Consider the following 16,273-nt stretch of genomic DNA (forward strand, 5'->3'; position numbering starts at 1 on the left):
TCGTACTAGATTATATTTTACTTGACTTTATTTGATAAAAAAAAAAGAATTTTGATCATGAACTTGTGTTTTGGAAGACTTTCAAATTTATTTTCAATCTTCTACTCTTTTCTCTATGATTTTGACGACTTCTCTTATAATTTATACCTATGTAAAGTACAGTTCACTTTAAATATATTTCATTCGAAGAGTATTAAAGAAAAACAAAATATTATAAAAAATATTTGAAATACCCTTTGTTAGAAAGCAGAAGTTTTTTGTTTTTAGATAGGTTTTGTTATTATAATTTTTTAAAAATAAATTTAAAAAAGTGTGTTATCTGGATTTAAATATATTTTTTATAAAAATTATAATCAAGGTTTATGTGTAGCAAAAAATATGTATAAAATATTTGGTTGTATTTGCTTTACAAAAGTGCTTTTTATTTATAAATGCATTAAAATAGATTTTTTATTTTTTAAAATTTTTTTTTGATATCAACGAATCAAAATAATATTAAAATACAAAATAAATAAATAAATTGAAGTAAAGAAAAAAATAAAAAAATTTAAAATTTTGAAAAAATACTTTTGAAATGCAAAAATAAAAAGAGTTTTATGAAACTCAATTAAAAAAAAATGTAAATTTTTTTTTTATAAAAAACTGCATTTCAAATCCAATTTTTTTATAGACTTCACGGACATAAAATTATCAAATACTTAACTGTATTTTTTACATCACAAATACAAAAACTAATACTAAAAATATGCACCATAAAACTACAAAGCTAGTTGAGTTCAGACTTCTAATTCATCACGGGCTTAACTCTAATATACTAGACCAAAAAAATATACTATATCTATATCCATAAAAAGGAACGATATCTTATGTATTTTTTTTATTCCATGTTTATCATATAAACAAACATGTTTTCATAATAAAAAAAAATGATACATAAAAAGTAATTAGTGTTGTTTTAATAATCACTATAAAATTACTCTGTTTTTTTTTTATAACAATTGTGGAATCTAAACTAAATAAAACAGACTATAAACTATTAACATGCTTGATCATTTCAAAATATAATTGGAGGAGGAGATAACTGTTCAAATCATCTATTTAAAATAAAAATCATCAGAACTAGTTTAGATATTCAGATTTATTTAAATAACACTCGGTTTTCAATAAGAAAGATATATTTCCTTAAATATCACGCAATCCCTATTCGGATCCTAAAATAAAAACATTCAAATTAGACCCTTCATCCATCAAACACTGCTCAATTAACTCTGACCATAAAAAAAAAAAAAATCACAAAATGATGTCCCTAGCAAAACAAAAAAAATCTTTGTTTAACTATTTAATGGATGGTCTAATAATAAAAGTTTAAAATTAAAGGGTTTGTTTCTCTGTAATTTTAGATTTGAACTTTGTGGTTGCTATTATGATAATTACTAGAGGTTTACAACGGTCGTTAATTTCATAACTTGTAGAATTAATAAAATACACATCAACTAACCGAAAATTCCATACTAATAATAATAATAATAAAATCCTCGTTTTTATAAAGGCAAAACCTCTTCGTGGATTTTAAACGTGCAAACTCTGTATCCAGTACAGGGACCCCAATTGATCATTAATTTTTTGCTGTGCTGTAGATCTGACTGTGAAATGAATAATTGCAAGCGACAATATTAATTTTGATTTTTGGCTCGAGTCACAGAATGCAATGACAAATGGACCCATTACCGATGTTCTTCAGAGGAAGCACATTGCACATGACACGTCGTTAAAGTTTCTTCTTTTCAATGATTTCTATTTATTGCCGTCAACCAAAACAACCGAAAGGGTAATGTTGAGAAACGATTGATAGTTAAAGGATGAAATTGCTTAGTTTGCAAGACTTTAAACTTTTCTTGTTCTAATTAATCGGAATCCCTTTCTAATGCGAACCTAATGTTGGTTCCAATGCTTGAACAAGCTATTCTCAAGAAAAATAAAAATAAAAAATAAAAAAGCCTGCTCAAGATCAAGCTGAAGCTGATGCTTATCCTGGACCCTTGTGAAGTCATGGTTTAAGATACATGTATATTTTTGTATTTTAAAAATATATTTTTTAATATTTTTTATTTATTTCAAATTAATATTTTTTAGTATTTTCAAATTATTTTGATGTACTAATATCAAAAATAATTTTTTTAAAAATAAAAAATATTATTGTAATATATTTTTAAATAAAATATACTTTTAAAAATAACCTCTCCTAAACATTTTAAATATGAAAAAGAAGAGGACCTTCTAGAAAGAAAAAGAAATAATAAACTCCTTGGGCTTTATGGCACAGTGTGGACTGGAATCCACCAACCACATTATGTAAGTGGGGCTTTTTAATACTTTTTTTTTAAAGATCCAATTTAGAAACCCAAATCAGGGTTTTAAGTATTGTCAGTATGATTGCAAATTATTTTGTTATTCGGAGTCAAAGGGTCTTAGTATGGTTGTCTGTTGCCTTGCAAAGAGGCCAGATGATGACCCCAATACTTTTCTGACTGACAGTTGTAGTTAGCATCCTGGGTCGGTCATGCAAACGAAGATAAGTGATTGAAAATGGGCTTGCTTACGGTGACGAGTTTGGGGACCTAGGCCCAACCATTCAAACCTTCCACCTATATAGAAAGCTGGGCCGATTCAAACTTTGATAAGCATAGTCCAGTCCAGATCGACGGAGAAAACTACTGGGCCATGCAAACAGAATTGCTAGCTTTTGAAATCCTCGCAGGTATGTGCTCATGCATTGATATTTTCTCACACTGCATGGTTAGTGTTTTGTCTTGTGATAATTTTTATAATTATAATTTAAAACAATTATTTTAAAAAATAATTGTTCTAGTTAAAATTGATATAATATTTATTTATATTAAGTTAAAGCTAAATTAATTAAAATTAAAATTAAAAAAAATATAATTTAATGTGTTAGGTTAAAAATGTTTTTTAAAATTATAAAATAATTTTAAAAAATATATATTTATATTAATAATTTTTAATTTAAATATAGTAATTTTAACCAGTGTTATTATATTATAAAATAAATAATATTCTATATAAAATATTTTTTATTATTTTATTAAATTATAAAAACTATATTTTTATATTTTTCTTGATTTTTTAAACATATAACATTTAAATAATATCAAAAATAAAAATAAAATTACAAATAAAATTATATAAATATACTAATTTTTTTTAAGTAAAATCCAATTAAAAATAAAAAATAAACTTTTTATTTTACCAAATAAAATCTAGTTTTAAACTGTACAGGCCGGAACAATAAAGTCGCTCTCTACCGGGACTGTCCCCTCCACGAGTTAAAAGCAGCTTTTGACCTGCTTTTAACAATCCTGCATTTTAAACGTTATTAATGGTGGGTCCTTACACAGTAATGAACGGTATGCTAGTTACCCACTTCAAGTTTCCGTTGTGTCCGTGGTTTGTTGCAACAGCAAACGCAACAAACGTACTATGAGCTTCTTCGAATACATAACCCACAATGAAGTAATTTTCTTTAAAAAGCAAGACAAGCTAAATCGCCACAAGGTAAAATCCCCAGAATTTCAATTGCTATTGCAGTTTCAATAGAACAACAAAAAATCAAAAGATGTAAGTTACTACCGGAAATGCCCTTCTCAAGAAGGGGACAGAATCATAAACCTAAAAGATAATAATAGCTATGGAAAGTAAAAAGATAAATATCCCAGAAAACAAACAGGGATCGCATAAGTCATCAGCCAACTTAATCGACCTCCTCAATCTTAGGACCAGCACCGCCGCTGCCAGCTGGAGGAGCATCTTCTTCCATGCCACCACCCATATCAGCTCCAGCACCTTGATACATCTTAGCAATGATAGGATTGCAGATGCTCTCAAGTTCCTTCATCTTGTCCTCAAACTCATCCGCTTCTGCAAGCTGGTTGCTGTCTAGCCACTGGATAGCCTGGTCAATCGCATCCTCAATTTTCTTCTTGTCATCTGCAGCCAGCTTGGAGCTGATCTTCTCATCCTTGACAGTGTTCCTCATGTTGTAGGCATAGTTCTCCAAAGAGTTCTTGGACTCAACCTTCTTCTTGTGCTCCTCATCTTCTGACTTGTACTTCTCGGCCTCCTGGACCATCTTCTCAATGTCCTCCTTGGACAGCCTACCCTTGTCATTGGTAATTGTGATCTTGTTCTTCTGACCAGTGGTCTTGTCCTCAGCCGACACGTTCAAGATACCGTTTGCATCAATATCAAAGCAGACAGTGATCTGAGGAACACCCCTGGGTGCAGGAGGAATGCCAGAGAGCTCGAATTTACCGAGCAAGTTGTTGTCCCTCGTTCTTGTCCTCTCACCCTCGTAAACTTGGATGAGCACACCAGGTTGATTGTCAGAGTAAGTAGAGAAAACTTGCTCCTTCTTGGTGGGAATGGTGGTGTTCCTTGGGATCAAGACAGTCATGACACCTCCAGCAGTTTCCAGTCCAAGCGACAAAGGAGTAACATCAAGAAGCAGCAGATCCTGCACCTTCTCATTCCCCTCGCCACTCAAGATAGCAGCCTGAACAGCAGCACCGTAAGCAACAGCCTCGTCAGGGTTGATGCTCTTGCAGAGCTCTTTCCCATTGAAGAAGTCTTGCAAAAGCTGCTGCACCTTTGGAATCCTAGTGGAACCACCAACAAGGACAGCATCATGGACAGTGCTCTTGTCCATCTTGGCATCCCTCAAACACTTCTCAACAGGCTCCATACATTTCCTGAAGAGATCCATGTTCATCTCCTCAAATCTTGCACGAGTGATGGTTGAGTAAAAGTCAATTCCCTCGTAGAGAGAATCAATCTCGATGGTGGTCTGTGCAGTAGATGAAAGAGTCCTCTTTGCCCTCTCACAAGCAGTTCTCAGCCTCCTAAGAGCTCTGGGATTTCCGCTGATATCCTTCTTATTCTTCCTCTTGAACTCTTGGACAAAGTGGTTCACCATTCTGTTATCAAAATCCTCACCTCCAAGATGGGTATCTCCAGCCGTGGATTTAACCTCAAAGATACCCTCCTCTATGGTAAGAAGAGAGACATCAAAAGTACCACCACCCAGATCAAAAATCAACACATTCTTCTCACCCACACTGGTCGCCTTCTTATCAAGACCGTAAGCAATGGCAGCAGCGGTGGGCTCATTGATAATACGCATCACATTCAGACCAGCAATAACACCAGCATCCTTAGTAGCCTGCCTTTGTGAGTCATTAAAGTAAGCAGGGACAGTGACCACAGCATTCTTGATAGTGGTGCCAAGGTAAGCTTCAGCGATCTCCCGCATCTTAATAAGAACCATGGAAGAAATTTCTTCAGCGGAAAATTGTTTCTCTTCACCTTTATAGTTCACTGAAATCATGGGCTTGTCGCCAGCACCAGGAGTAACCTTGAAGGGCCAGTGCTTAATATCACCCTGGACTGAAGCATCACTAAATCTCCTACCAATCAAACGTTTAGCATCTGCAAAATTTAAAACACCAATTAACAATCACACCTATTTTATAAAACAAAAGAAACAAAATTTTAAAAATAAAAAAAATAAATTTAACAAAAAAAAATGATACCATGAAATCATATAACGTGACAGATCTGCCACAGATTTAAGTCAAGCAGCTACCATCTTTAATCTTTTGATAAGCTATGAAAATTATATAATAAAATAACTTCATGCTTGAGATTCAAAAACAGGACAATAAAATTGTGTTCAGATCTAATCAAACCAGACACTGCTTCTCTTTTATTCCCGGACGAGTAGAAAGCTCATTTAATTAAAAAACTGAAACGAACCTGATTTACACATAAGATAAAATACTTGCATAATTTCTCTGTATAAAGAGTATCTAGATTTGTTCCAATAAAATAAAGACACCTCGTATCTAGAAAAGCATTACCAAGCGGATTTCTAAATCTAAAATCCAAAATTACATCCTAAAACAAAATCATTAATCAGAATTTAAACCCACAAGCAAAAACAAATCTTCGAATCCATATCTCAGGTAGCAAAAAATTAATACACTTTGAATCCAGCTCTTAAGAAAAAAGAAAAAAACAATACGTTGAATCCAGATCTTAAGAAAAATAAAATAAAAAAGTCGGTAGAGAGAGAATACTAACCAAAAACGGTGTTGATTGGGTTCATGGCAACCTGGTTCTTAGCAGCATCGCCGATCAAACGCTCGGTGTCAGTGAAGGCAACATAAGACGGCGTCGTTCTGTTGCCTTGATCGTTGGCTATGATTTCCACTCTATCATGTTGCCACACACCGACGCATGAGTAGGTGGTGCCTAGATCAATACCGATAGCCGGTCCTTCTCCTTTTCCGGCCATTATGATTAGATCTAAATGTTTAGCGACTAAGAAATTAGAAAAAAAATATTAGGGCTTGTGTAACTAGAGGTATTTAAAGTGTTTTGCTACGAGGGTTAATGGGAGTATTTATAGTGGTTTGTTTTTCTTGAGTTTGGTTCTAGAATGTTCGATTGAAGAGGTGTGTATATCTGAGCCGTTGGTTCTACAGTTCATGGACGGTGTGGATATGTTGATATTTCTCGCGTGGGAACGTGTGTGGTCTTTGTTTGACTAGCCGACGATTCTGCTTAATAGCAAACGGCTTGTCGTGTAGGAAATGCTATAAGGAAAACAACCGTCCATCCATTCATTGTTAACCTGGATTTGATTTACACATTAAACAACATGTCATCCATTCTATTGAACCTCAGTAGTAGCAGTGAGAAATCATGAACTTTTTCCTTGACTCAAATTATCCCTTGAGCTAAACATTCCAACCTCAAACACTAACCCACTCGAATTCAATCAATTCTGGCCACTAAATGATCTCATAAAACATTAAAAAAAATTATAAATAAAAATAATTCGAGGTTTGTTTTGAGATGATTTCTGTTTTTAAATTCTTTTTAAGAATATGTTTGTTTTCAAAAAATATATATTAAGTTGAAGTAGTGTTTTAATGTTTCTTTTGATAATTTTAATATATTAATAATATTAAAAAATTAAAATATTTTCATGCAAAAAAAAATTAAAAAAACATATTATATCACAATATCAACACACACAAAAATACATGATACATAGCACATTTAAACAAGATAAAGTTGATAAAACCCTAACATGCCTAAAAGTAAAGCATTGTAAAATTAAATTATTTTAAGGATGAAAATTTGGTATTTTTTAAATTGAAAAGGTAATTTGGTTTATGAATAAATTCGAGTATTATTGGAATATTTTTTTATTAATATAAATATTTTAAATTAATTTATATATATTTGAATTAATTTTATAAATCCTGAAATTATTCTCAGAATGGTTGGAATAGCTTTAATCCAAGGTAGCAATCCAGGCCATTTATTTTTCCGTTTCATTATGGATATCAACGTTATGTGATTTCTTTTGGCAGCATATTTTTCTGCAAAGTTAATAGCTGGCAATAATCAAAGGAAAGCTTGGCATAGAGTCCTGATATTTCCTTGTTTCGTATGGTCTAGAATCCGAGTCAAGGTTAATGCCTACATCATGCTTTTATTTCCTTGAAAAACCTCTGCCATCAACCACACTCAAAGTATCTTGAAGATAACGGATTACGTGATATAGATGTAGATTCCATACTCTTGGAACCACTTATAAAAGCTAAAATAATTGAAGATATTTTTAAAATATATTTTATTTAAAAATATATTAAAATAATATTTTATTTTTTATTTTTTAATATGAAAATGATTTAACAAAAACTTAATTAAAAAATTCATGAAAAGCCGATGCAAACATCCCCAAACATAAACAGATACTAAAACAGAATGACAGCATAATAAAAATAAGAAAACATAATACTAATTGGATTGTCCTTTATCTTCAGCAAAACATGCACTATTGCTGTTCCATCTCTCGCAGGTTTTATTTCTATGTTCTAAAAATATTTTAAAAAAAATTTAATTTTTTTATTAATTTAAAATTAATATGTTTTTAGTATTTTTAAATCATTTTAATATGTTAATATTAAAAAAAAAAAAAAAATATTATTAACATATATTTTAATATAAAATATTATTTAAAAAATAATTATAATCACATTATCAAACAAATAGAATTCGTGATTGATGCCTTTTCTTTTGACGTCCGGACATCCTTATTCCACCCTCTCTCCTCTTATTTATGTGCAACACCGTTAGTTTCTTCAATAAGTTTCCTTCATCCTTACCTTTCAACAAAAAAAGCTGCTTTGAAATTTCATATTAATAATTTTTTAAAATAAATTAAAATAATATATTTTTTTATTTTTAAAAAAATTATTTTTAATACCAACATATTAAAATAATCTCAAAATAAAAAATAATAATTTTTAAATATATTTTTTTTAAAAAAATTATCTAACCCACCTAAAACGCAGTGCCAAATATATGCAAGTAGGCCTGTTCATGGTTCGGTTCGGTTCGGTTTGAACCACAAAAACCAACCGAACTGAGGGATTCAAATTTTTGAAAAATCAAACCAAACCGAACCGAATTCCGGTTCAAACTGAACCAGTTCTGTTCGGTTAACTTTGGTTTTTTGGCTTTAAAATCAGGAAACCTAATCACCTGAATTCCTAAAATCCAAATGCCAAACATGAAAACTATACAATAGATTTCCTTCACAAAAGGATATTTTGCATAAGATGATCCCTAATAGCTCCATTTAATTCTCAATATATAATAATAAACAAAAAACCAAATCTAAGGAAATCCCGACATTCTCAGCAACATGAACATAATTAATAAAAAAGTCAATCCTCTAATGAAACTCTAGTTGCAGAAGAAAGTTCAACGGAATCAATAAATCAAAATCAAGCAAATCTAACAACTCGATCAAAATGGAAAGGAGAAAGACGATGAATGGACTTTGTACTGAGAATTGAGCTCTTCTTTGAGCTCAAGGATTTCACCTTTCTTGGTCGTTGAGAAAAACTTTGAATCGTGACAGCTCATGCCTGCCTACTTGTTTGGCTCTGCAAATTTGCAAATGGTGAAAGACAGATGTGCGAGTGAGAAATAAAACAAAGACCGAAACGTGAAGTGAAGAGAGAAGCCAAGGAAATGAATATGTGGGTTTTTGTTAAAAGAGACAGATATAGAGGGTAGAGACGCAGAATGGATGAAAATTAAAAGGGAAATGAAGAAAGGAAAACTAGTCTCTGGTCTGGGCGGCAGCGAATGTAATATTATTAGGGTTAGGTTAACTGTGGACTAGTATTTATAGGTCTTTTATTTTATGGTTGGTGACTTGGTTTGGTTTGGTTCGGTTCACCGGTTTTTATTGTAAAACCAAAACTGAACCGAACCGGTAAGATTTTATGGTTTTAAAAATCAGTTTAATCGGTTTTTCATCTTGGTTCGGTTTTCTTGGTTAATTTTTCATTGGTTTTTTTGGTTTTCTCGGTTAATCGGTTTTTTTTATTTTCTCGATTAATCGGTTTTTTTGAACACCCCTATATGCAAGATCAACGAGCATAACTTTTAGAAGAAAAGAAAAGGGAAACACCGAATATTCAGTAGTCAATACATTGAGAACTCAATCAACCTTGGCACACAGAAACGCTTAGTAAGCGTGTTTGGTAGTGTGATGACGGTTATTTTTTAAATAACTTTTCATGCCGAAATATATGTTAATGATTTTTTTTTAATTTTTTAAAAATTATTTTTAACATCAGCACATCAAAACGATCTAAAAAGTACAAACCGTATTAAATTTTAGCAAAAAAACAAAAAAAAACTTTTGAATATTTTAAAAACGCCGTTTCAACCGCGTTTCTAAACACTACCTAATTTGACAAGTCTAAGCTCTAAGCATCAAGAAGAAAGAAATTTTGATTCACTGTTAGAGCCCTCGCAACAAGCCTCAATTCTTTTTTAAGCAGTGCATGAACACAAGAAAAACCTTGATTAATAGCAAACCATGCATGCAGGCGGATTCCACGATTATTTATTTATCAAGTGTGCAACCTCTCTCCATATATTCCGTACACAATGAAACTATTTCATATTCGAATTCAATCCAGGCAGGATGCCAAAACTTAAATTGTTAAGATTGATGTGGTAAATTCATCTTGCAGTTGAAGGTGCCTGCTCGAGTATTTCCAGAATTTTTGTGCTGATTGGTTCACTATCTAGTCGCGAATGGTGATTAGCTAGTTGCACGTTCTGTTGAGTCCACCTTTTAATAATAGTCTACTTAAACAATTTGAGCGCCAACCAGAGAGAAAAAGTGAAGACATCGTGGCAAGACCAAGGAAACATGTATGTTTCGTAGGAAAGGGGAGATGTCAAATAATCCCTGAAAAATATAGTACCATACTTGGTCATAATATTCAAAAAGATCGACAAACCTAGTTAATTTCTCCAATGGCTGGAGCTGTCTCGCTGCCAACAAACAGAGGAACTTCATCGTGGCAATGATAGTATTGCTGACACTCGAAGCTCCTTCAACTGATCCAACTCATCTGTCTTGACACAATTCAGCCCATCGCTCGCCTGATCAATAGCATCTTCAATGTTCTTGTCATCTTCAACCAGTTTCAAACTTATATTATTATATCCAACGCGGTTTCTGATGTTGTGGGCATTATCCAACACATTTTTCGCCCCTACCATGTTCTTGTGCTTTTCATCTTCAGCCTTGTATGTCTCAACCTTCTGAGCCATCTTTTCAATCTCTTTTTTGGACAACTGGTCACATCCTCACCTGACACAATCAAGATGCCATTTGCATCAATATCAAAAGTTACCTTGATCTAAGGAACACCCCTGGGTACTGGAGGAAATCCCGAGAGCTAAAACTGCCAGGCAAGTTGATGCCCCAAGTTCTTGTTCTCTCTCATTTATAAACCTTGATCAAGAAACAAGGATGACCATCCGAGTAGGTGCAGAAAACTTCTTCCTTCTTTGTGGGAAAGGTGGTGTTTCTGGGGATCAAAACAATCACAATACCACCAGCAGTTTCCAACCCAGGGACAAGAATTACATCCAGAAGCAACAGATCTTGCATTTTCTCATTATCTTCACCACTCAAGACAGCAGCACCGTAGGCAACTGCCTCATCTGGATTGATGTTCTTGTAGAGCTCCTTCCCAATGAAAAAATATTGCAATAAATGTTGCACCATGGGAATTCGAAACCATGTTGCTAATATGAAACAATATCATTGATGCTGCTTTTGTCCATCTTACAAAACACTTCTCCACCAGCTTCAAATGCATCTCAATGTGAAAAAGAAAATATTGAGCGAGTAGAGGATGAGAAAGCTCCTCTTCATCCTCTCACAAGCAGTACTCAACCTCTTGAGGGCCATGGCATTTCTGCTATCCTTCTCCTTATTTTTTTCAAAATTCCGGAACAAAAGTTGGTGCTTCATCATATCAAAGTGATCCTCACCTCCATACGGGAGTCTCCAGCAGTGGCCTTGACCTAAGAGATATTCCCTTTAATAGTAAACATCAACAGTACCACCAACCAAGTCAAGCTTTCCTCTCAACAACAATAATTGCCCTCTTTTCATAACAAGCCATTGCAGTTTTTAGCAGTGGGCTCGATATGCATATTACAGAGTGCCTGTGTGGCCTGTCGTTGAGGACATTGAAGGGAGGCAGGGGCGATGAGTATTGCAACTCCGTGACATTCATCGTCATTTACCAAACGCACCTTAAGGAAGCCTAGCAATTTGATGCATCGCTTTAAAGAGAAAGACCATTGAAGATATTTCTTTCAGCTAACTATTTTCTTCATCGTTGAACACAATTTAATTTCAGTGAGCTGGAACTTAAAAATCAAGGTTTTTATGGCCTCTCCCAAGTAAATCAAAGAGTAAACAAAATTCACAGTTTTAGAGGCAAGGAAACCATCTCCTGGAGGTGACAGCAATCCATAACACATTGTTGTTGTCGCATCCTTTAACATATAGATGTCTAAAACCCCATCAAAAAATTGAAACAAACTCGAAAGCAAGAACAATTATAATTTGACTAATTAAAGTTATTTTTATTTTAATTAATAATAATTAAATATAAAATAATATAATATTTACAAAGTTCAAACTCAAGAAATTTCACTAAGAAAAATTTGTTAAAAAATAATCATTTGGTACGTTCTCCACTATTGCCAAACACCAACGCATGAGTACATTGTCCACATATCAATTCCGATCGCCGTCCATCTAATCCCATTCTTTTGATTTGATTAGTATAAATTTTGATATTGTGAACATAGTTTTTTGTACTTAAAATATATTAATATAATATTTTTATATTTTTAACATAGCATATGTAAAAAAAAAAAAACATAAAAACAAATCAAAAATAATAAAAAAAAACATTAAAAAAGATATTAATTTGAAGAATTTTCAAATTCAAAATAAAAGCAAGATAGAGAGACACATGTAGCAAAAGCAGAAACGTGCATCATCAACATATTCAAAGATCAAAACAGACCTCCGATGGTTCTTCATCTCCGTATGTGCCCCTCCCATCAGATGGAGAAACTTCATCTTCCATTAACGTACCCATACAAGCACCATCGCTCCTATAAATCTTCGCAATGATTGGATTGCAGATGCTCTCAAGCTCCCCCAACTTGCCATCGAAATCATCTTTCCTTGCAAGTTGGTTGCCATCCAGCCACTTCATGGCCTGGTCAATGGCACCTTCAATCTTGTTCTTGTCACCTGTGGCCAGCTTTGAACTTCTCTTCTCATCCCCAATTGTTATTCTCATGTTGCGGACAAAAATCTCCAATTCATTCTTTGCCTCGGCCCACTTCTTGTGCTTTTCATCTTCAGACTTGTACCTTTCGGCCTCGTGGACCATCTTCTGAATTTCTTTTTCGGACCACCTGCCCTGTCATTGGTGATTGTGATCTTTTCTTCTGACCACTGGTCTTCATCCTCAGCTGTTACAATCAAGATACAATCTGCATCAAGGAGAAAGCCTATTTTGATCTGAGGAACACCTTTGGGTGCTGGAGCAATACCAGAGAGCTCAAATGTGCCCAGTAAGTTGTTGTCCCTAGTCCTTGTTCTCTCTCCCTCATAAATCTTGATCAAGACAGCAGTTTGATTGTCTGCGTAGGTGGAGAAAATACGCTCCTTTATTGTGGGAATCGAAGTGTTCCTTTCTAACAAAACATCCATAACACCGCCAGCAATTTCCAACCCAAGGGACAGGGGTAAAACATCCAGAAGCAGCATGCTTTGCACCTCCTCATTGCCTTCGCCACTCAAGATAGTAGCCTGAACAGCAGCACCATAGGCAACTGCCTCATCAGGATTGATGCTCTTGCACAGCTCTTTGCCATTGAAAAAGTATTGCAGTAGTAGCTGCACCTTGGGAATCCGGCTAGAACCACCAACAAGAACAACATCATCGATGTTGTTTTTATCCATATCACAATCCCTCAAACACTTTTTCACCAGCTGCAAACACCTTCTAAAGAGATCCGTGTTCAGCTCCTCGAATCTTGCACGAGTAATGGTGGAATAAAAGTCAATACCTTCATACAATGAATCGATCTCAATGTTAGTTTGAACATCACGTGAGAGACTCCTCTTGGCCCTCTCACAAGCAGTTCGCAACCGCCTAAGAGCTGAAGGATCTCTACTAATGTCCTTCTTTTTCCTCCTTTTGAATTCCTGAACAAAGTAATTCACCAATCTGCTGTCAAAGTCCTCGCCTCCAAGGTGAGAGTCTCCAGCTGTGGCCAGCACTTCAACTATACGGTCTTCAATGACAAGCAACGAGACATCACAAGTACCGCCCCCTAAATCAAAGACCAGCACATTCTTCGCACCATAGTTTATATCCATGTGAAGACCATAAGCCATGGCAGCGGCGGTGGGCTCGTTAACAATTCGCATGACATTAAAACCAGCAATCAAACCAGCATCTTTTGTGGCCTGCCGTTGAGAGTCAATGAAGTAGGCAGGAACAGTAATCACTGCATTCTTCACACTTTTGCCGATGAAAGCTTCAGCAATCTCACCCATCTTTCGGAGTACCATCGCCGAAATCTCTTCAGCAGCAAACTGCCTCTCTTCACTCTTGTAATTAACCACAATCATGGGCTTGTCAAGAGGACCCGCAACAACCTTGAACGGCCAGTGCTGGATATCACTCTGAACAGCAACATCGCTAAATCTCATACCAATTAACCTTTTTGCACCTGTATTACATTTAACAACACTATCTTTCAGTATAAAATTTAATTTCCTCTAGCATAAACATAAACTGACTGTGAAGAAACAGAGCTTTCTATGAAATCCTTCATCCTTGTACAACACTAGCACGCAGAAACATAAGCCATACAAAACATAAAATGAACTAAATCAAAAAACGAATACTGCAAAGTAAATTTTTCTTTTTTTTTTTATCAAAATTTTTTTCTTAATAATACTAACCGAAGATGGTGTTGACAGGGTTGGAAACAACCTGGTTCTTTGCAGCTTCACCAATCAAACGCTCCGTGTCAGTGAAGGCAACGCAAGAAGGCGTCATTCCGTTGCCTTGATCATTTGGTATAATCTCAACTCTTCCATTTTGCCAAACCCCAACGCAAGAATACGTTGTCCCCAAATCAATCCCAATCGCTGTAGAATCGTCTGTTTCCATTAGCTAGAAAAGCAATAGATCATCAAAACGAGGAAAAAAAAAAGATCCAGGAAGTTTTGTGCCAAAAAAAAGAGTCAACGCGCAGTTGAATGAATTTAAAATGCAGATAAAATTCACTGCTGCATTGTATTTATTATATACCTGCTGTGCCTGGATTATATTAGAAAAATGGCAGCCGAAGCAACTTAGCAGTGCAGGTTGCTTCTCCGAAATCACCGGCTTTTAATTAATTTATTTATTCACTCTCAATTCCAGGCAAGGCACCATTTCCTCGCAGACATTGAATTGACCCTACAGTTATTGCAATCGCAGTGGGTAATCAAGGGGTGTTTGAGAGCATATTTTAAAATAGATAATTACTTAAGCCATATAATATGTATTTTTTATTTCATTTTTTACGAACTTTTTACTTGAAAATAATCTATAATAAAAATATATTTTTCAGCTAATTTTAAGATTTTCTACTTCTACAATTAAATTTATTGAACAGTATAAAAAGAAATTATTCAATGTTTCAAAATCCTTTGGGTCTTTTTTTTATAATGATTTTTTGGCTGATTTTTTTGTTGTATAATTTTATGTTTATTGACATAAATTTCAATTCTAAATATTAGATTGAATTGAAATCTTACCAAACTTTTTCAGATGTCCTGTTGTATAATATCATGTTAAAATCTCAAATCAATCCAACACCACAAAAGCCTTGCATAAGGTTTAGAAACTACCATGCATGATTTATATTAGTTTTTTTAGTTGATTATATATATATATATATATATATATATATTTTATTTTATTGGTAATTCTTTTATTAATTTTTTCAAAAACATTTAGGATGTTTTCAACTATTGTATAAAGGGTTATTTAGATTGAAAAATGGTATCCAAATTATTTTTTTTTTCAAATTTGATTTTTATTTTTGATATTGACATATTAAAATTGTTAAAAAAACACTAAAAAAATATTATTTTAATAAATTTTCAAACAAAAAACATTTTTGAAATGCAACTAACATCCCTTAAATCTCATTATTCTCCCATTTCCGCTTGCTTTACTTTTTTTTTTTTTTTATGGTCCACCTATATTTAAAAAAAAAAATAGAATATGGTTCTCTTCAAATTATTTTGTGTGTTTTTTTATTGTTTTGTTGTGATAATATAAATAATAAATAAAAAATAAAAAAAAATATTATCTAAAATATTTTTAAATAAAAAACATTTAAAAATACAAATGTAACACAATTCCGAACTAGCTTTGAAATTCCAAAATATTTTCCCCGATCAATCATGGATTTTAAATGTTTTCTCTGTTTTAGGCCCGTACTTTGGATTGGGTCATTCCAGGTCGGTCTTGCTAATGTAAATTTCTATAACTTCTCTTTTGATTTTAGATAATGAGATGGTTTTTGTTTTCTCACGAGATTGCGGGCTGTTTCGTATATTTTTCAAACATTTAAAATTAAAATATAATTTTTTTTTATTTTGACTAGTGTCAATTTATTATATAAAAAATAATGATGAAAACACTAATTAGTTAAAAAAAATACATAAGATATCCAAATGGAATAAATAAGAATAGATACATAT

The 16,273-nt window shown here is 33.3% G+C and overlaps 1 protein-coding gene and 2 pseudogenes across 1 annotated transcript; all 3 read right to left on the minus strand.

The window, feature by feature from the left end:
* Nucleotides 1–3,563: 3,563 nt before the first annotated feature.
* LOC118052161 (heat shock cognate 70 kDa protein 2) lies at nt 3,564–6,459 on the minus strand. The gene is made up of 2 exons (XM_035063000.2): nt 6,157–6,459; nt 3,564–5,502 (listed from the first exon to the last, which is right to left on the minus strand). Exons 1-2 carry the CDS (start codon nt 6,368–6,370, stop codon nt 3,770–3,772), a joined length of 1,947 nt encoding a protein of 648 aa, XP_034918891.1. The 5' UTR covers nt 6,371–6,459; the 3' UTR covers nt 3,564–3,769.
* A 3,894-nt stretch (nt 6,460–10,353) lies between these two features.
* On the minus strand, nt 10,354–11,711 carry LOC118052386 (heat shock 70 kDa protein 4-like; annotated as a pseudogene).
* A 684-nt stretch (nt 11,712–12,395) lies between these two features.
* On the minus strand, nt 12,396–14,798 carry LOC118052160 (heat shock cognate 70 kDa protein 2-like; annotated as a pseudogene).
* Between the last annotated feature and the right edge of the window lie 1,475 nt (nt 14,799–16,273).

The sequence above is a fragment of the Populus alba genome, chromosome 8, assembly GCF_005239225.2.
Source record: "Populus alba chromosome 8, ASM523922v2, whole genome shotgun sequence".
Lineage (NCBI taxonomy): Eukaryota > Viridiplantae > Streptophyta > Magnoliopsida > Malpighiales > Salicaceae > Populus > Populus alba.